This window comes from Colobus angolensis, unplaced genomic scaffold (genome assembly GCF_000951035.1).
Source record: "Colobus angolensis palliatus isolate OR3802 unplaced genomic scaffold, Cang.pa_1.0 Scaffold162, whole genome shotgun sequence".
NCBI lineage: Eukaryota > Metazoa > Chordata > Mammalia > Primates > Cercopithecidae > Colobus > Colobus angolensis.
In genome coordinates this window covers 7,859,427-7,879,065 of record NW_012114733.1, presented here as the reverse complement: position 1 = coordinate 7,879,065, position 19,639 = coordinate 7,859,427, and the positions used below count along the sequence as shown (strand labels likewise).

Here is a 19,639-nt window from a genome sequence, read left to right as displayed (position 1 = left end):
GCGTGGTGGCAGGCACCTGTAGTCCCAGCTACTCGGGAGGCTGAGGCAGGAGAATGGCTGAGGCAGGAGAATGGCCTCTGCAAGGAGGCAGAGCTTGCAGGGAGGCAGAGCTTGCAGTGAGCCGAGATCACAGCACTGCACTCCAGCCTGAGTGACAGAGCGAGACTCTGTCTCAAAAAAAATAAATAAATAAAATAAATTAAATAAATAAATAACTAAATAAATCATGGGGTCTCTTTACAGCAATTTCACTACTCCCTCTTTTGCAACTTCCAAAGAATTATCACAGATTGAATTACAGCAACTAACCCTGCAGACCCTCTGACTTCTTCCTCCATGCTCAGGAGAACATGGGCCTTGAATAGCACTTAATTCATTAACACTAGTGTTTGAGTTTTTCAGTGATTTTAGAAACAGTCATGAATGTAAAGCTAGTATGGCTAGTCTTGTTTCCTTGGTTATGTAATTCAAGGAGATAATCTTTTTTAGATCATCATAATTTGCCAACCCATCCTGAGTTCTGGAAATTAACTGTAATCACTGTCTCTCCCCTTTATAATATCTTACACTGAACCAGAGTGGTCCAAGGGCAAACTCTAAACTCTGAGAGTTCTACTTACTTTAAGCCAGTGATTTGGGAAAGAGTCCCTTTCAAATGTTCATCAAATTGTGAATTTTTCACTTATTTATCTTCACAGAATATATGTTATAGAGGAATGTTTTAAAATAGAAATTTGGGTAGAAGTTATAAGCATATAGGCAAGAAAGAATATAATCTAAGAAAGATAAGCTTAGGGTATCCTGTGTGGCTACTTTATATCAAGATTCATCCTACTCTGTGATTCCTTCATGGGTAGGATAATCAAGCGGCCCAATTTGCTTAGGACAGCCCTGGTTTATACTTATCTTCTGGATTAATTAACAGTGTCCCCTTTCTGCTGAGACTGTCCAATTTTGGACAAAAAATTGCATGGTAACCCTAAGTATAGGGGAAAGACCTACCCCAGCAAGAATTAGCAGTAGAATCAATTCCTTTCCTTAGGCTATTTTAACATTAGCAGTCAGTTATGGATATTAGCACTGACAGCTTCAGTGACTTTTAGCTGATTGATGTTAGCCTACCCCTTGGCTAGAAAGGCGAAAATCATCTCTCCCTTGAATTCTAAATACAACATCTCTTGTTACACTGATTGAGTTTTCTCCCCTTTCTACCTGATGAGTTCCTTTGCACCTGTAGACCAGTATGGGTGACAATATTCAGTACTGGGGTTTGGCCTTCATTCTCCACACTAAACACATGTGTTGTTAAGGGATGCCCCTTGAACAGTGTCTTAGTCAGCTCAGACTGCTCTCACAAAAACACCATAGATGGGTGGCTGAAACAACAGAAATTTATTTCTCATAGTTATGGAGGCTGAGAAGTCCAAGATCAAGGTGCCAGCAGATCTAGTATCGATGACAGCTGTCTTTCTGATTTGCAGATGACCATCTTCTCACTGTGTCCTTACATAGTAGATTACAAAGAGAGAGAAAGCGAGTGCTCTGGTTTCTTTCTATAAGGGTGCTAATCCCATTCATGGGGACTCCACCCTCATGACTTAATTACCTCCCAGAGGCCTTACTTCCTAATAACATCATATTGGGGGTTAGGATTTCAACACATGAATTTTGGGTGGAAACAAACATTCAGTCCCCAGCAAGCAGTTCTACTATGATCCAGTCAGAAGAGGGAATGTTTAGCTGTTAAATGTATGAAGTACTTGAATGACTTGGAAGAAATACATGTAGAAAATGAAAGTGTTACTTAATCTCAACATTATACAATAGGCAGGAAGTTAAATGTAAGATATCTCCGAGTGGTAAGATAATGGGCAACCTCTATCTGACCTTGACTTCCGTTTCCTCCAAGTCTCTCAAATGAGCATCTTCCTTCTCTGAAAATAATAATAATTTTTCTGAAGTTTCCCCCTGGATATTGGCAATTGAGTGCCCATTGACTCACCTTTTTTTAGAGCAAAACATGCCAAAATGCAGTATGAGCCCTCATGTGAAGCTAGGGCTGTGGGTAAGTGACTTTAACTATAACCCTTCAAATAAACGTTTGTAGTAAAGAAGACGTGTGCTGAATCTGACTTCGTGTGCAACAATGGCCAGTGTGTTCCCAACCGATGGAAGTGTGATGGAGATCCTGACTGTGAAGATGGTTCAGATGAAAGCCCAGAACAGTGCCGTGAGTGTAACTTGCTTTGGCCTTGAACTTTCCTAAGTTGTTCGGTGTCTCACATTTCTAAGTATTGCTTAATCTACTACTTGGTATTCAGTTTTCTTTGCCCGCCTTAAAGTTTAGGTCAATTGACTCCAAAGTCAGTAAAATCATTACCAGTTTATCAACCTCCTTTAAAGAATGTTCTCCCTGGTCCAACAAGACTTACATTCTCTTGGGTAGCTTCACTATTGAATACTTAAAACTGAAGTCAGCAGATTCAATCAAGAACTCCTTGACTAGGTGCATAGATTTCAAATGTTTGATTATAATGACTCTGAGCAGATGGTACTCTGGTCCTGGAAGCTAAGTCAAGAAGTGAGGGTTCCCTATGGGCCAAGCATAAGCTTTTAGAAGCACAGCTTCTCATACTATTAAAAAGCTATTACTGAAGAGGTAAGGTAGCTAGTAATTGGGTGAATAGTGACTTCTGACACACATGTAACCTAAAGTTACTAAAATGGAGATCTTACAGCTTATTCTTAAATAAGATAAACTTCATAGATATGCAAGTGTATACCTGTGTCCTTAGGAAACAGTCTATGAGACCATAAAGAATGATGGTTTGGGATCATATAAATTGAGATCACATGAATGTCAAGGCGAAGAAAGTCTTAGAGTTTATTTTGAGTCAGTAGAGGCCTACACTGGTAGAAGCACTAAAGAAGGACTAACGAACAAAATTTAGGTCTAAAATGTGATTATGAAAGAAAATCAAATGGAAAGGAAGATAAGGGTGTTACTTTCAATTTTCTAGATAAGTGAGGGGAGTAATATTGGTCAAGACAAGTGAGTTCAAGGCCTGCGAGCTAAAGAGAGGTTGTGTAAAGATTCAGCCTCAAGTTTTAGTGGCGAATGACCTCGTCAAGTCAAGCATTAGGGCATGCTTCTACTTTGCAAGATGTCAATTTAAAGGAGGTTGTGAAGGAGGCCTGTAAAGGAATCTAGGCAAAAGAAGATTTCCTAGGTGTTTGACCATCTGACTTTTCATACATTTGAGATTAGATGACCATATCTGGGTGTGTCCACTTGATATACAACAGATAAATAGTGGTCTAGGAGCAGCCCAGCCAGTGAACTTCACCATGCCAAGTAAAACAAAAGCCAGAACTGAGCACGCCATGGGACCTTGAAGGAGTGACGTGGTCAAGGCTGTCAGGTACACTGCCAGGTAGAATAGGTTGGCACAGCTTCTAAGGAATGGAGCTGATGAAAGAGCTCCCCAGGCTTCAGCCAGTTAGAATTTCACCAGTGTGCCAGGCTACTGAGTCACAGGTATTAGTGCTTCCAGGCAGCACAGGAGCATCAGCTTTGCATTGATCAGTTTTGAGGCTCTTTTGAGACTGTATATCATCAACAGATATGAGAACATGCCGCATAAATGAAATCAGCTGTGGCGCCCATTCTACTCAGTGTATCCCAGTGTCCTGGAGATGTGATGGTGAAAATGATTGTGACAGTGGAGAAGATGAAGAAAACTGTGGTAAGAAGATCAGTGTTGAGTGACGTAACCTAAAGACCCTTTTCCTAAAGGAAGGGTGGGCAGGGGAAACTAACCTAAGCATGAAGACGCACTGACATTGACTCACTTTTCAGTGACTTCACTATCTGCTCAATTACTCGTCCTTCATAACTGCCCTAAAACCCTAAAAGACAGTCACATGGCAATTGGCCATTGCTTGGTGTTTCTTTTAGGCAAATAGAAATAAGAAGGTAAGTCATTCAAGGCACTTGTATGTAGCAGTAGCTCAGGGAAGCAGCAATTGTGTGGGCTTTTGTCTCTGTTGTGACAGTAATTCATGTGCCTTTTGCACTTTGGCACAATAAAATTAGGTGAGTAGGGTTGGCAAACACATTCGTAGGTCTAAACTTGATTGGGTTATTGGAATAAATTATTTGAGTATTATACAAACATTTCTTTGCCCCTAAACTAGATTCTGGCATAACTTTTCGGGGGGGAAAAAAAAGACACAGAAGCATGAATTAACATCTTGCTTCAGATACCCAAAGAAAAGTCTACCCAACTGGTGATACCTTTGTCTCCTGTTGCAGTTCCTGTCTCTGAAAGCTAACTCTGTTTCCTATTCTTTCATGTTTCTGGTCTTGGAAAATCTTTAATAAAATGCATGTTGAAGGTGAGGTCCTGGGAAAATCGCTAGGTTGAACAAACAGTGCTTTGAATGTTCTTTCAAGCTACCGCCCTTTTTATAGGGCCTCTAAAACCTACCCAGGTCTGACAAGCATGGGTCTCCTGATATAGTAGTAGTCAAGGAAGCTCAGGGTGCTTACAGTTGAAACACCAGTCTTGTGTGTAGAAGTCACCTCCTGAGGTCAATACCATTGCACCTAGTCCAATGAGTTTTAGTGTTCAATCCTAGAATTGAGTTTTCTGTATTGGTAAGCCCTCGTGCTGCCAAGTGTTTCCCTTATAAATCTAGACTTGGCTTCCCAAGAGAGTCGTGGTCTCTATTCTAACTGCCACCAAATTGTGACCTTGAAATGTTTGGCAGGAATTTAAGTCAAAGTACCAATTGGCTAGTAGGATTAGCTTATCATTGTCAGCATACCTGATTGTTAAATGGTGATTATAGCCCTGGCAGTGACTTTTTCAAAATGGAAAGTGTTTAAGACTTGTTTTTCCTGATCCTTATTTGAAGGACCGAAAAGAGGAACCATGTATGGTAGTATGTGGTTCACTTCTTTTTGGTAACAGTGTCTTAATGCTTGTTTGTGAGTATTACGTTGCATGATATTCTCAACTAGTGATGAGATCTGACAAGCTGTATATTGATTTAAGGACAACTCAATCTCTGCCTTCCAAATTGAAATCCCTTGTTTCAGCTTGTTATTTATCACAGCCACTTTTAGAGTCAATTGTGGTTCTCATCTCAAATTAATTTCCAGTCTTCAACTATTTTCTTGGTCCTTTATTTCTGTTCTTCTTATTTATAGTGTGCCTTCATTTTTTGTACAATGAGACTGTGTTCTTGATTTAACTCTGTTGTAGCCTTTAAGTTGGGCTAGTAAGTTAGGATTAATGAATAAAGATCAATATATTAGATTTTGGGACAAGAATCTTGAAAGGACCTATCTTGATGCACTTTCAATGGGGCACCCTCTCTCTTAATAGGCAATATAACATGTAGCCCCAGTGAGTTCACCTGCTCCAGTGGCCGCTGTATCTCCAGGAACTTTGTATGCAATGGCCAGGATGACTGCAGTGATGGCAGTGATGAGCTGGACTGTGCCCCGCCAACCTGTGGCGTCCATGAGTTTCAGTGCAGCACCTCCTCCTGCATCCCCATCAGCTGGGTATGTGACGATGATGCAGACTGCTCCGACCAATCTGATGAGTCCCTGGAGCAGTGTGGCCGCCAGCCAGTTATACACACCAAGTGTCCAGCCAGCGAAATCCAGTGCGGCTCTGGCGAGTGCATCCATAAGAAGTGGCGATGTGACGGGGACCCTGACTGCAAGGACGGCAGTGATGAGGTCAACTGTCGTAAGTAGCTTTCTAGCATGGCATGTTCAGTTCTCTTCCGTGTATCAACTGGGACAATTTGCTGGCTTCATTCCATGGTGTTTCCTCCCTTTGTAGCCTCTCGAACTTGCCGACCTGACCAATTTGAGTGTGAGGATGGCAGCTGCATCCATGGCAGCAGGCAGTGTAATGGTATCCGAGACTGTGTCGATGGTTCCGATGAAGTCAACTGCAAAAATGGTAAGGGTTTCTTCTTGTTGGTTAAGCAATGGATTGCTCTGACCAGACCCACTCATGAAATCTCTCTTCTTTGTTTCTCTTTGTAGTCAATCAGTGCTTGGGCCCTGGAAAATTCAAATGCAGAAGTGGAGAATGCATAGATATCAGCAAAGTATGTAACCAGGAGCAGGACTGCAGGGACTGGAGTGATGAGCCCTTGAAAGAATGTCGTAAGTGTACTTGTTGCTCAAGTACAAACCCTGGAAGTTTGATACAATCCAGCATAGCTAACACTGTAGACCCCGTGTGAATGGCTGGTTAAACTTTTGAATATACTGAAGTTCAATTGTAGACTTCAGAGTGATACTTTATGACTTAAAAACCCAGGTAGGACAAACTATAGTGTTTGTTTTTGTTATTTTTTTGTGTGTTTTTCGAGACGGAGTTCCACTCTTGTTGCCCAGGCTGGAGTGCATTGATGCAATCTCGGCTCATTGCAACTTCTGCCTCCCAGGTTCAAGCAATTATCCTGCCTCAGCCTCCTGAGTAGCTGGGACTATAGGCGCCCGCCACCATGTCCGGTTTTTTGTTTTTTGTTTTTTTTTTTTTTGTATTTTTAGTAAAGACAAGGTTTCCCCATGTTGGCTAGGCTAGTCTCAAACTCCTGACCTCGTGATCCACCTGCCTCGGCCTTCCAAAGTGCTGGGATTATAGGCATGAGCCACCGTGCCTAGCCCAAACTAGTTTATAGTTTAACCTCCTTAAAGATAACTGATCATCAATAGAGAAACTTGACTAAATGCTGCTTGACCAACTGGTAACTTGCCAAGGAGATAGATAATCCACCCTGAAATATATACCTATAAAATAAATGATTAGGTCTTAGACAAATCATGGGTTTGACCAGGCCAACTAGATAAGTTATCAAATAGCTTGGGTTTTAAATGTGAAAGACAGGTATTGAAAATAAGTTGTCAAGTGACTGCTACATTTTTATTCCAGATATAAACGAATGCTTGGTAAATAATGGCGGATGTTCCCATATCTGCAAAGACCTAGTTATAGGCTACGAGTGTGACTGTGCAGCTGGGTTTGAACTGATAGATAGGAAAACCTGTGGAGGTGAGTCTTAAGAAGAAAACCTGGACCCTGTGGGTGATGGGAAAGGGTAGTGTGTACCTAGTAAGGTATAGGAGCAGCAAGACTAATTCTGATTTCCCTCCTAGATATTGATGAATGCCAAAATCCAGGAATCTGCAGTCAAATTTGTATCAACTTAAAAGGCGGTTACAAGTGTGAATGTAGTCGTGGCTATCAGATGGATCTTGCCACTGGCGTGTGCAAGGCAGTAGGTAAATGAACTTGGACTGGTGTAGCTATTGTACCTTTACAAGTAAGTCCCTCTAAAAGGTACAGCCAGTGACCACAATAGTCAAACTAAACATGAAATTGTACTTGAGAACAATGTTGCTAACCTCATAATACAGCAGTATCGGTTAAATAGCAGATCTCTCCCCTGGACATCTATCTTGGTCATTCCTTTTGCATATGATACCATGAATACCTACCAGGTTTGCATACTGTCTGTTTCCAAAACTTGAGTGCAACTCAGATAAGTGACTTATTCATCACCCACCCTGTTGTTGAAGGCTGTAACCCCAGGACTGCCTTCCTAAACCATAGGAAGCACTTGCAGGTCCCAGGGGCAGGAACTCCAGAACAGATACTACTAACGTATTCCACAATACCTTTACTTTCTTAGATCTCTGCTGGGAGGAGATGGTTTAGAAAGACCTTGCCTTCTTAAAGCAAAACTAAGTAACCCTGACTTTCATCTTGCAGGCAAAGAGCCAAGTCTGATCTTCACTAATCGAAGAGACATCAGGAAGATTGGCTTAGAGAGGAAAGAATATATCCAACTAGTTGAACAGCTAAGAAACACTGTGGCTCTCGATGCTGACATTGCTGCTCAGAAACTATTCTGGGCTGATCTAAGCCAAAAGGCTATCTTCAGGTAACTTTCAGTTCCATTTGTGATGTCTTGACATAAGTCATTGTCACTTGGGAAGTGATCTGTGGGATAGTTTGGAGGAGTTTCATTTTGTGCCTAGCCCCATCTAGCATCTAATTACCTGGGGACATTAAATCTAACACTAATTCTTTATTAAATTGTTATTTCCTAATTAGAAACTAATAATTGTCTATGAAGTAAAAGATGACATCTTTCATATTTTTTATATTTTCTCCCTTTTCTCTACAGTTAATTGAGAACTGTTCATTGTTGCTACAAATAGAAATGGTAGTACAGCCGTTTCTTAATGGGAACTATAGAAACTCAGATGATGGATACTGAAACAAATAGCTTCACTTATAAATTTGTTGTTCTTGTATATAGAATACATACCAGCAACTAGATAATCCACAGCATTATTAATTTAGCATCAGTAAGCAGCATGGTTAAATAATTTGGTGAGCTGTGGTGCTACTAGATTTCTTTCTGAATGAAGTCGTTGACCATTTTGTAAGCAAAAAGTCCATTCTCCAAGCTCTAATTGTGTCAAACTCTTAAATTTCTTGTGACCTATTCTGTTTCAGTGCCTCAATTGATGACAAGGTTGGTAGACATGTTAAAATGATCGACAATGTCTATCATCCTGCAGCCATTGCTGTTGATTGGGTGTACAAGACCATCTACTGGACTGATGCGGCTTCTAAGACTATTTCAGTAGCTACCCTAGATGGAACCAAGAGGAAGTTCCTGTTTAACTCTGATTTGCGAGAGCCTGCCTCCATAGCTGTGGACCCACTGTCTGGGTTTGTACACCGTTTTCCGTCACATAGCTTTTTGAATGGTATCTGTGTAGGTCAGGAGCTTTCTCATACCTGAATTGGTACTAAAATCTCAAGGTTTATGAGCCCTCTACAACAAAGAATTAGAATTCTAATTCAAGATATCAGTTTTGCCCCAGTTGAATGACCCTAGGATGGCCTTATCTGTATGACAGGTCCTCCTGTCTGACTCGTATGACTGATTGCTGGTTGATATTAATGAATTAACATTCCTGATTTGATGTATGTACCAAAAGCTGTATCTGAACCCTTTTGCCCACCTAGTTTCTATGCAAGTGATTTTTTAGTTTTTGACTGAATACTTTGCTGTGCTAGCTCTGGGTGATCAAACCTAAATGACAGCCTGAATTGTGGGGATTTGGGTAACGACATTGCATCTAAGTGTGCAAGTTGTCTGAAAGTCCAGCAGAAATAAACAGACCTTTATAGAAACATTTCACTAAGGGGGTTCCCTAAATTACCACTAAGTAACATAGAAGAGCAGCTTAGGAAGTTGACTAAGGCTGTAGTCATCACAACTGGCCCCCATGCAGCCTCATTAGAACTCAATCAGCCAACCCCTGCTATAAAATTTAACGGATATTTGTCTTTCACTCCTCTGAAAGAAGTGACCTTTTAAAAAGGAAACATGACTTTGTGACTTTGGGCCGAAATTTAAATGTCAGACAAACATAGATTATTACAGTTAATAATGAACTTGCAGATTCTTAATATTCAATTTTATTTACCTAGAACAAAATTTAGACCCTTAAGTGTTACTATTTGTCACTAGAGAACCCCTTGAGTTTTCTGCTCAAATTTTAAATTTTTGTTTCAAGCTACAGCTTTATTCCTTCTAAACCACTGAGGCTTATTTCTCATTTAATTCTTCACAGCTTTGTTTACTGGTCAGACTGGGGTGAACCAGCTAAAATAGAAAAAGCAGGAATGAATGGATTTGATAGACGTCCACTGGTGACAGTGGATATCCAGTGGCCTAATGGAATTACACTTGGTATGTATGTTCTTCCTTCTTGACCACCCACTCAACTATCTTCATAGTGTTTCCATTTATCTCCATGGTGAATTCTCGACTAGCAGATGACTCTTCTGCTTCCGCCTAAATTCTAGCAGGAATTTTTAATGGGAGTAACTGAACAACAGAAGTAAAATGGTGGATTAGCAAATTACACATTCCATAACTACTGACCTGTTGTCCAGCTGGGCCTAATATGTGACATGAACTCAGTGAAGGTTAGGTCTTGGGTGCACTCATACTAAATATTCTGGGCATGAGTGCCTTAGCATTTCCTGAATTGCAGGCTTTTAACAGTTTTCTTCCGGCTTTTTGGAGGAGAACAACAAAATGCCAGCCTCTTTTAATATTTTCTGTAATGTGAGTAATATTTCTTAAGTCATTTACTTTGAGAATCTCAGATACCCCGTTAGTCCCCAAAAATGAATGTGGATACAGATTCTGCATGCTGCTTTGCCAGGTTTGTGTGACCCCTGTTAAGAAACCCTGTTGGGGAAAGAAACATAAAAGTAGAATATTAATTCATTAGATGTTTTAAATGGAAGCCAGAGTAGTAGTGGCTTGTCATGTAATGACAATTCTTTTCCTACCTAGACCTTATAAAAAGCCGCCTCTATTGGCTTGATTCTAAGTTGCACATGTTATCCAGCGTGGACTTGAATGGCCAAGATCGTAGGATAGTACTAAAGTCTCTGGAGTTCCTAGCTCACCCTCTTGCACTAACAATATTTGAGGTAAGATGTGTCTCACATCAAAGTGTGTATACCTTTCAGCTACTATATCACTTTGAGGAGAAATGATAGACATGGTGGGAGGAGGGAAGAGTAGCTGAGCATGGCTTGAGAAACTGCTTTCACTTAAAACCTGGTACAAATTAGACGCTAATTCCCAGAAGCACTTCAAATCTAAACTTGATTATTTTACAGTTTTATATCTAGTGTCCCAGCTCAGCATTCAATAAACTTAGTCCACTAAATGAGAAGTAACTGATAATGACCTTAGAAATGGACTTGTGTTAATCCTGGATGTACATGCTAATTGTGGGGTTCTGTTGTAGGATCGTGTCTACTGGATAGATGGGGAAAACGAAGCAGTCTATGGTGCCAATAAATTCACTGGATCAGAGCTAGCCACTCTAGTCAACAACCTTAATGATGCCCAAGACATCATTGTCTATCATGAACTTGTACAGCCATCAGGTACCGTGGAGAAGCACAGTCCTTAATAACCACTTTAAGGGAAGCAGCATGACACAGAACCTGCTGGATGTCAGTAGCTCTTGGCAACTCACCTTTCTTTAAAAGGAACGTTTGCCCTCCCGTACCCTACCTCAAACATTTCACACGTTATTTTTTTATTTCTGCTGCCTTAGAGAAATGGCTTCTCAGCTTCAGCTCCTAGCTTCCCTCCCAAGCCTCAGTGTCCGATCTTTTATTTCTGCTTCTTCCATGTCCCCTTGGCCTTCAGCCCCTCTTGCCAAGACTATTGCAGTAGCCTCCAAAGTAGCTTTTGTGCTACAAACTTCCTTTACTGTTAGTTTGCTAGGATTTTTGCAATGTAGTGCCACAAACTGCCTTAAACCACAGAAGTCTATTGTCTCAAAATTCTGGAGGCCAGAAGTCTGAAATCAAGGTGCCAGCAGGGTTGGTGCCTCTTGAGGGCTGTGAGGGAAGGGTCTGTTCGGGGCCTCTTTTCCTGGTCTGTTGACAGTGCTCTTTCACCTGTGTCTCCACATCATCTTCCCTCTGTATATGCTTTTGTCCAGGTTTCTTTTTTTTTTTTTTTTGGAGACTGAGTTTTGCTCTGTCACCTAGCCTGGAGTGCAGTGACACAATCTCAGCTCACTGCAACCTCCATCTCCTGCGTTCAAGCAATTCTCTTGCTTCAGCCTCCCGAGTTGCTGGGACTACAGGAGTGAGCCACCATGCCCAGCTACATTTTGTATTTTTAGTAGAGATGGGGTTTCACTATGTTCACTCTGTTGGCCAGACTGGTCTCAAACTCCTGGCCCCAAGTAATCTGCCTGCCTCGGCCTCCCAAAGTGCTGGAATTACAGGTGTGAACTGTAATAACAGTCGTATTGAATTAGAGCCCACCTTAATGACCTCATTTTAACTTGATTACCTCTGTAAATATCCTATCTTTAATATCTCCAAATCAGATCACATTCTGAGGTACTAGGACTTCAATAGATGAATTTTAGGGAGGAACACAATTCAACTTGTAGCACCTACGTTCTCCCTGTGACACACCTGATATAGGATTGTGTAGATTCTCCAACACATCAGGTTATATTATGTCCTGCTGAAAACACTGGGCTGGTTCTATCTAAATAAAACCTTCAAACCTTCCTAAGACGGAGTTTCCTTCCACTTTGTTGGAGCAAGTCAAGAGAAAACCAGGAGAACATGCCTAGTCTCCTTTCTCTGAGCCTTCACACTAAACCTTGGGCCAATAGTGAGAGCCAGTCCTGGTCCCTCACCTCCCTTCCCCACCTCCTCTTTTGGAATCTATCTCTTAAAGACATAACTTTTACAGTCTGTCTCCAAGAGGTCCCTTATCTAATGTCCTTAGAGCATGCTGCCTGTACCTTTATACTTATTCTTCCTTGATATTGCTCTCACTTGAAGGATTGGCAGAGTCGACAAGTCTAAGCTCTTGGGGGCAAGGACTCAGGTCTTCAACATGTAGAACAAGGCTTTATATATAGTAGGCATTGGAATACCCATTTTAATGGTATTTTTTTCCTGACTAGGTAAAAATTGGTGTGAAGAAGACATGGAGAATGGAGGATGTGAATACCTATGCCTGCCAGCACCACAGATTAATGATCACTCTCCAAAATATACCTGTTCCTGTCCCAATGGGTACAAGCTAGAGGAAAATGGCCGAGACTGCCAAAGTAAGGCATTTTGTGTTTCAACCACAAGTAGAACATACAACAAGCAATATAAGACACAGGTTTGGCTTTTTAAGAATTCTGTTTTAGCTAATTCTTTGAATAGATTTGAGAAGATATCTGCTATGGTTGTATGCCGGGTTATCATGTCATTTCTTTAGACCTGACTCTAACCCATTTCAACATTAAATGAGTTTAGAGGAGACTAAAGTGTCAACATACCTTATACTAATTTGTACCAATTAGTCCCTTAGCAGCACTGAGCTAGCCAACTTGCAGGTAATTAAACGAGGCCTTAACATTTTTCCTCAAAAGGAGGAGGACAGAAACTATGCTTAAGGAAGGCCATGGTTACAGAAACCTCATTGCCTCAGTGGGTGACGCTTCCCTAAAATAACACTTAAGCTGAATTTGCCTTTAGTCTTCTGTTCTTAGCTTTTGATTAAGTGGCAAATTAAACTCATTTGTGTGGCCAAGGAGCTCATATGGTGAGGCTGGTGAGGTTTTTATTAGCATGATTCATGGTCAGGTCACGGCAGGGATTAGCTCAGTTTACCAAGAAATTAGTTGCAAGACAGTCTGGTATGCCTGGTACACCAGAGCATCTTGAAAACATTTCTTGTAATTTCCAGGAACATGGGATATTGTTTAGAGGGATAAAATACGGTTGTCCATCATTTTGAATTGTCAAATTCCAAACACTGACTTTTCTTCCCAAAGTTTCATGTATCACTTTTTGCATGAAGATTGCTATTTCCATTTTGACACATCAGCTGTACAACTTAGTTCAGCAGTGGTTTGTCTATTTTACCTGGTTTTAAAATAAACTTTTGCATGGCTTGTCTGGACAAAACAGCTAGCCATTCTGGAACCTTGGCATTAACCAGGTTCTTGGTTTTTATGATTCAGGTACTGCAACTACTGTGACTTACAGTGAGACAAAAGATACGAACACAACAGAAATTTCACCAACTAGTGGACTAGTTCCTGGAGGTATCGAGTTCAGTACTGCAAACTGTTAATCTCCACTAACAGCCACACTCTTTGTATCTATAGCTTAAATAATTAATGCAACCTTTAACTACTATTTCTGCCCCAGTTGGTAACCTATATTTAAACACCAAAGACTTAAAATTTGCATATCTTTTCCTGACTGATCTTTAAGGTTCCTAGTAGAGAACTGTCAGTGAAATGGCTACTACAGCATGTGACTCAAATACTTCTAGGCCAGAGTTGTTCCTGGTGTTCAATTGTAGTAGATACTGAACATCAATGTTGGATGCAAAGGTTTTGGCTCCTTACCTGATGGGTAAATCTCTAAATCTTAATACAGACCCTTCTAAACTGATTCCTTTTATTCCTCTGTAGGGATCAATGTGACCACAGCAGTATCAGAGGTCAGTGTTCCCCCAAAAGGGACTTCTGCCGCATGGGCCATTCTTCCTCTCTGTAAGTAGATTTCCTACAAGTCTGGGTTCAAGAACTTCTTAGATACCAGATGAAGATTTTTTTGTTTATCTGGAGCTACCCCTTTCATGGCCCTTTATGCTGTCATAGCACTTACGACACTGAATTATATTCACTTTCTCCCCCACATAGTACACTAAATTAAGGCCCATATCTTTGTCTTCAGCTTTGCCCTTGGCACAGTAGCTGGCATGAAAATTTTCAACAGTTAGTTAATGCTTTCCACTTCAGCACTGTTAGCCTGGCTTATCCCCTTATAAGTCTCTTTAACTGCTCTTCTGTTCCGCCTTTGAAATGTGTGTAATGCTTTATACAGAGGAGATGCACAAATGCTTTCTTGAGGAGTTACAGGACTTGTTGAGGGTAAATTAAAAGCAGTTAAGAATTTTCAAACCTATGGAAAAGGACCTCTAAAACTATTATGAGACATGCGAATTATAAGGACTTTGCTATAAAAGCCTTTGTCCTAAATTAATAGATTCCAAGCTTAGCTAACACACCAGGAACACCTGAATAGCTCTCCAGAACCTTCTGCAATTTTAATTTGGTGAGCCTAAGGTGGGACCGAGGACCCTGCCCTTGCCTGGATGTATGTGGCTAGCCCAGCTCCAGTGCATAGAACTACCTCTGGGCTGAACTTGTTTCAAGCTCCTGGCCCATGTTTATTCCAACTTCTAGTTATCCTAGCTCCATAAAACATGACATTTTTACTAATGTCAATTATTATGGATTCCTTAACATTATTACCTTTCTTGTATGTTCTAATACTAGACTTAGCTCACTTAGCTATCCTCTGATTTTTTTCAGTGCTCTTGGTGATGGCAGCAGTAGGTGGCTACTTGATGTGGCGGAATTGGCAACACAAGAACATGAAAAGTATGAACTTTGACAATCCTGTGTACTTGAAAACCACTGAAGAGGACCTCTCCATAGACATTGGTAGACACAGTGCTTCTGTTGGACACACATACCCAGCAGTAAGTCAGCTTTGTGTCTTTATACACCATGGCTTGAAGTGAGACTTTTCAGAAAGGAGACCTAGGCTGGAAAGAGAGCCATTAGGATGATGGAGTTACCAAACACTTCATCTGCTACCTAGATATTAGACAGTGTAGCCTGTTAGAACATAAGTCAGTCAGTTGATCAGCATCTAACCCTCACCAAGTGGCAAGGGGGTCAACTTAAGGTCACCACTATATTAAGATATTTTTGGTTATAGAAATGACATGTAAATATTAGCATGAACCAAATAGCTCTTTACTGAACTATTAAATCCATTGCCTACTGGATATTTGAAAGTAAATTAGCATATCATATATAGGGGAGTTGGCTTAAAGTCAGTGTATTGAGTAAGATTCACTTAGCCAAACTTATGATACTCTTTGCTTTAAAAAGTATCCCACCACACTTACGCACTTAGTATAGCTAGCTTTTCTTCTAGCAGTAGTCATTCACTTGTTCTTCAGATGAAACCCAAGTGGAGTATTTGGCCTTCACTTAGGAAACAGGCTGAAAAAAACACGTATTGATTGCTCCCCTCTCAAGCTCTGGTGAAACATGGAACAGTGGTCAATTCTTGACACACAGACGGCTTTTCACATTTTTCTCCAAGACTTATGATCATTAAGTAGAAGAGGCAGAATCAGTCACACTATCTTATCTCACTACCAAGCAGGTATAGTTGAATTCAAATTAAATGCATGAATGATACAACTCAGTACTCTTTTGTATCTGACTTTTCTTCTGAGCACTCTGAGTGTTCGCGTGACCAACTAAAAAGCAGGGTCCATTTTAAAGACGAGAGTTGCCATCAGTGAGTGATCACCAAGCTCATTGCATACTTCTTCTTTTCCACAGATATCAGTTGTAAGCACAGATGATGATCTGGCTTGACTTCTGTGACAAATCTTGACCTTTGAGGTCTAAACAAATACTCCCGTCGGAATGGTAACCGAGCCAGCAGCTGAAGTCTCTTTCTTCCTCTCGGCTGGAAGAACATCAAGATACCTTTGTGTGGATCAAGCTTGTGTACTTGACCATTTTTATATTATTACTTTTGTAAATATTCTTGTCCACATTCTACTTCAGCTTTGGATGTGGTTACCAAGTATCTGTAACCCTTGAATTTCTAGACAGTATTGCCACCTCTGGCCAAATATGCACTTTCCCTAGAAAGCCATATTCCAGCAATGAAACTTGTGCTATAGTGTATACCACCCTGTACATACATTGTATAGGCCATCTGTAAATATCCCAGAGAACAATCACTATTCTTAAGCACTTTGAAAATATTTCTATGTAAATTATTGTAAACTTTTTCAATGGTTGGGACAATGGCAATAGGATAAAACGGGTTACTAAGATGAAATTGCCAAAAAAAATTTGTAAACTAATTTTGTACCTATGAATGAAATCTTTGACCTCAATGGAGGTTTGCAAAGACTGAGTGTTCAAACTACTGTACATTTTTTTTCAAGTGCTAAAAAATTAAACCAAGCAGCTTAACCATGGTTTGTGCCTGTTCCTCTAGGATGAAATCCTAGCCTGAGTAGTATCAAGTGTTCTAACTGTGTGAGCTATAATTCTTGATGTTGTATAACTAAGCCTGTAGTTGGGCTAGTTTCTCTTACACCCAAGTACAGCTAAAAAATGAAGTACTGTTTAACGTTTAGCTCCCAAAATATTTCTTACTGTGTAAAAGAAGCTAGCTTAGTCTGTATCTAAAATTCCTCTTGGTTAGAGGAGTTTCTTTTCCATTAACTTGTTTCCTGATTGAGAAACACATGCTAAGATTTCTATGAATTCTGCTTCTTTATAGTTAAGTCTGTTTTCCATGTTCTGTCATTTATTTAGGTCAAGGACAAGTGCCTTCTAAGGCATGGATAAGGGCTTTCTTCTAATAAGAGTCTAGACTGTCTTACTGTGAAGATGGCCAGGGAGGATAGCAAGCAATGGCATTCTTGAACAATCTAAGGCAGGGTTCCCAGTGTGGTCCCGGGAACAGAAGCATCTGCATCACCTGGGAATGTGTTAGAAATGCAAGTTTTCAGCCCCATCCCAGACCTACTGAATCAGAAACTCTGCGGGCTAGGGCTGAAACCTGCTTTCATAAGCCCTTCAGGCAATACTGATGTAAACTAAAGCTTAAAAACCACTGTTTCAATGTGACTTCATGAAGAATATAATTGTAATATCACCTAAATTTTTATCCTGGCTGGGATAGGGCAGATTCTTCTTATGGACAATTTCTGGAACTTACAGTATGAAGAGCAGATGAAGAGTTTGAGACAAAAAGTTGCACAGGGAGTTTAGTGAATTTTTCAGTCAAGTTGGCCATTACTTTCTTTCTCCAAAGTCTCAGGATGTCTGGAAGCAAGGAAAGACACAAGACTGGAAGCGTCGGGTGGATGCCGTGTGTCACAAGTGAGGTGGAGAGTTGACTGCGGAAGGTACAGCAATTCCTCTGGAATTAAATGACCGACCAACACTGTAGGAAGAAGATGAAGAGAAGATGTTTTGAGTCGCTACATGAATCAGTGGATGACTCATATTTTCACTTGCATATGAAATATAAGGCAGTTAACATCTTGTTTGTGGCTTAAGCAAGGAAATTAATATTACTAGATGAAGGGGAAGTTGGTTCTATTGTCTTAAGGGATGCCTCCTTGTGATTTTGGTCAACTGAATGAAAAAAGATAGCCTTGGACCTTTTTTTCATGGGAGGTTTGGAGGTCAAGCATGTAGAAGGAAAAGGCTGTAGTCATGAATATAGAACTGTCTGCTCTCCACCTTTTCCTTACTGTACCTTTAGTCATCACACTGAACAGGATGTGGCCTGCTGACAGTGAGTAGCTGAAGTGCCTATTTGGTAAGTAGGTTAGCATTCAACATGAACTCTGAAAGCCATTTCAGTGTTTGAATGCTGCTCTGACCCTGCTATGGTACAAAAAAACATGGATTTTTTTTTTTTTTAACTGGAGTAATGCCAAATTCCCTTTAGAAGCTTGAAGTTTGATACTATTGCTTTCCCCATTATAACGATTATACAGTATTAATTATAAGGCCCAAAGTTTGTTTTGGCAAATAAAGTATTGTTTTCTATCATCATCATCTTTTGAATTCCTGTCCCTAGTATGTTCTTTCATGTTCTGGGTACAAATTTCCAACCCTCAAAGAGTCTAAAACATCTCTTTTTTTTTTTTTTTTTTAACCATGTCCTCCCCAATAAGAAGCCAAGGTACAACTCATTGTACCTAAGAGGTACAAACTCATTTGTAGAAACAAAGTAACTAGATACTCCTATTGAAATAAGAATAAATATACTGGGGGGCCAGGCATGGTGGCTCACGCCTATAATCCCAGCACTTTGGAAGGCCAAGGCAGGAGGATCACTTGAGGCCAGGAGTTCGACACCAGCCTGAGCAACATGGTGAGACCCTGTCTCTACAAAAAAAATTTATAAAAATAAAAAATAGTTATATGACTAAACTACTAGTCAATACAACTTGTAATAATAGTGCATGAATAATAAGAGGCCTTGGCTTTATCACCCAAACAAGAACTTGAATTCTATGTGAAATGTATTAGGATAAGTTTGTGTCTCGAGAGTTTAATGTAGAAGATAATTGAGAGGTAAAATATGAAGCTTACCACACACTAAAGGAGAATATTTGGAGTTAGATGAGCCTGTCACACAAAGTGAAAGTGGACCCTCCAGAAATTTTAGGAATTGCCACAAAGATTGATGATAGGTGAATAAACAGATTTGTGGCCTCTGGTAAAGAAATCCGGCCAAGTTCTTCTGTCCAAATTTTTAAGTGCCCTTTGCAAGCTATCTATTTGGCAAAATTAGTCCCAGTTGTTCAACTAGTTCCCTTAAAACATTCTAGTAGGTGTTTTAAAGCCTAGGTATCCCTGCCTCTCTAGTTCTTGATGATTACGAGGCAAAAAAAAAAAAATGAGACTTGCACTTTGGCATTTGCTTCTGTTCCTTATATCTGTGGAAGTCAAATAGCCCTTCGCAAAAATGAGAAGCCAAGCTTTAAATAGCAAACTATAGGATATTAAAAGACTAACTCTTCAGTTAAGAACACTGTTGAAATGGGAGACCAACTTAAAGTCTACCTTTCAACAATTTCTACCCCAAACCTAAAGATTCTAGGGGTCACTGAACTCTATTATGTAATCTAATTGGAATAATTTCCTAGAATTCTTACTAGTGAAATCTTGCCCTAGTAAAACAATTTATTATTTTGAATCTAAATGAAAGCTATACATTTTGCTTTCAATGGTGGCAAAAACTTGCAAAAAGCACATATACTTTTGCTAATTTAAGTTCAAGTACAATGAATACCACCTGCTAATCTTGATCCCCAAATCTGAGCCCTTCAAGTTTCATAATTGTTTTATCCTGAATGTAGTTGTGACATAGACATTTCTCAAAAG

The 19,639-nt window shown here is 40.2% G+C and overlaps 1 protein-coding gene across 1 annotated transcript in view; it reads left to right on the top strand.

Moving 5' to 3' along the window:
- Nucleotides 1-16,704, top strand: part of VLDLR (very low density lipoprotein receptor) — a 19,458-nt gene extending 2,754 nt beyond the window's left edge. Inside the window, exons 2-18 of the mRNA XM_011937361.1 lie at nucleotides 2,108-2,230; nucleotides 3,624-3,746; nucleotides 5,394-5,765; nucleotides 5,862-5,984; nucleotides 6,071-6,193; nucleotides 6,966-7,085; nucleotides 7,190-7,315; nucleotides 7,806-7,977; nucleotides 8,559-8,777; nucleotides 9,689-9,807; nucleotides 10,423-10,562; nucleotides 10,886-11,027; nucleotides 12,584-12,730; nucleotides 13,637-13,720; nucleotides 14,096-14,176; nucleotides 15,002-15,171; nucleotides 16,052-16,704. Of these exons, the coding sequence (XP_011792751.1) occupies nucleotides 2,108-2,230; nucleotides 3,624-3,746; nucleotides 5,394-5,765; nucleotides 5,862-5,984; nucleotides 6,071-6,193; nucleotides 6,966-7,085; nucleotides 7,190-7,315; nucleotides 7,806-7,977; nucleotides 8,559-8,777; nucleotides 9,689-9,807; nucleotides 10,423-10,562; nucleotides 10,886-11,027; nucleotides 12,584-12,730; nucleotides 13,637-13,720; nucleotides 14,096-14,176; nucleotides 15,002-15,171; nucleotides 16,052-16,087 (2,420 nt within the window). The 3' untranslated portion in view covers nucleotides 16,088-16,704. The remainder of the gene's footprint in view (nucleotides 1-2,107; nucleotides 2,231-3,623; nucleotides 3,747-5,393; nucleotides 5,766-5,861; nucleotides 5,985-6,070; nucleotides 6,194-6,965; nucleotides 7,086-7,189; nucleotides 7,316-7,805; nucleotides 7,978-8,558; nucleotides 8,778-9,688; nucleotides 9,808-10,422; nucleotides 10,563-10,885; nucleotides 11,028-12,583; nucleotides 12,731-13,636; nucleotides 13,721-14,095; nucleotides 14,177-15,001; nucleotides 15,172-16,051) is intronic.
- The last annotated feature ends 2,935 nt before the right edge of the window (nucleotides 16,705-19,639 follow it).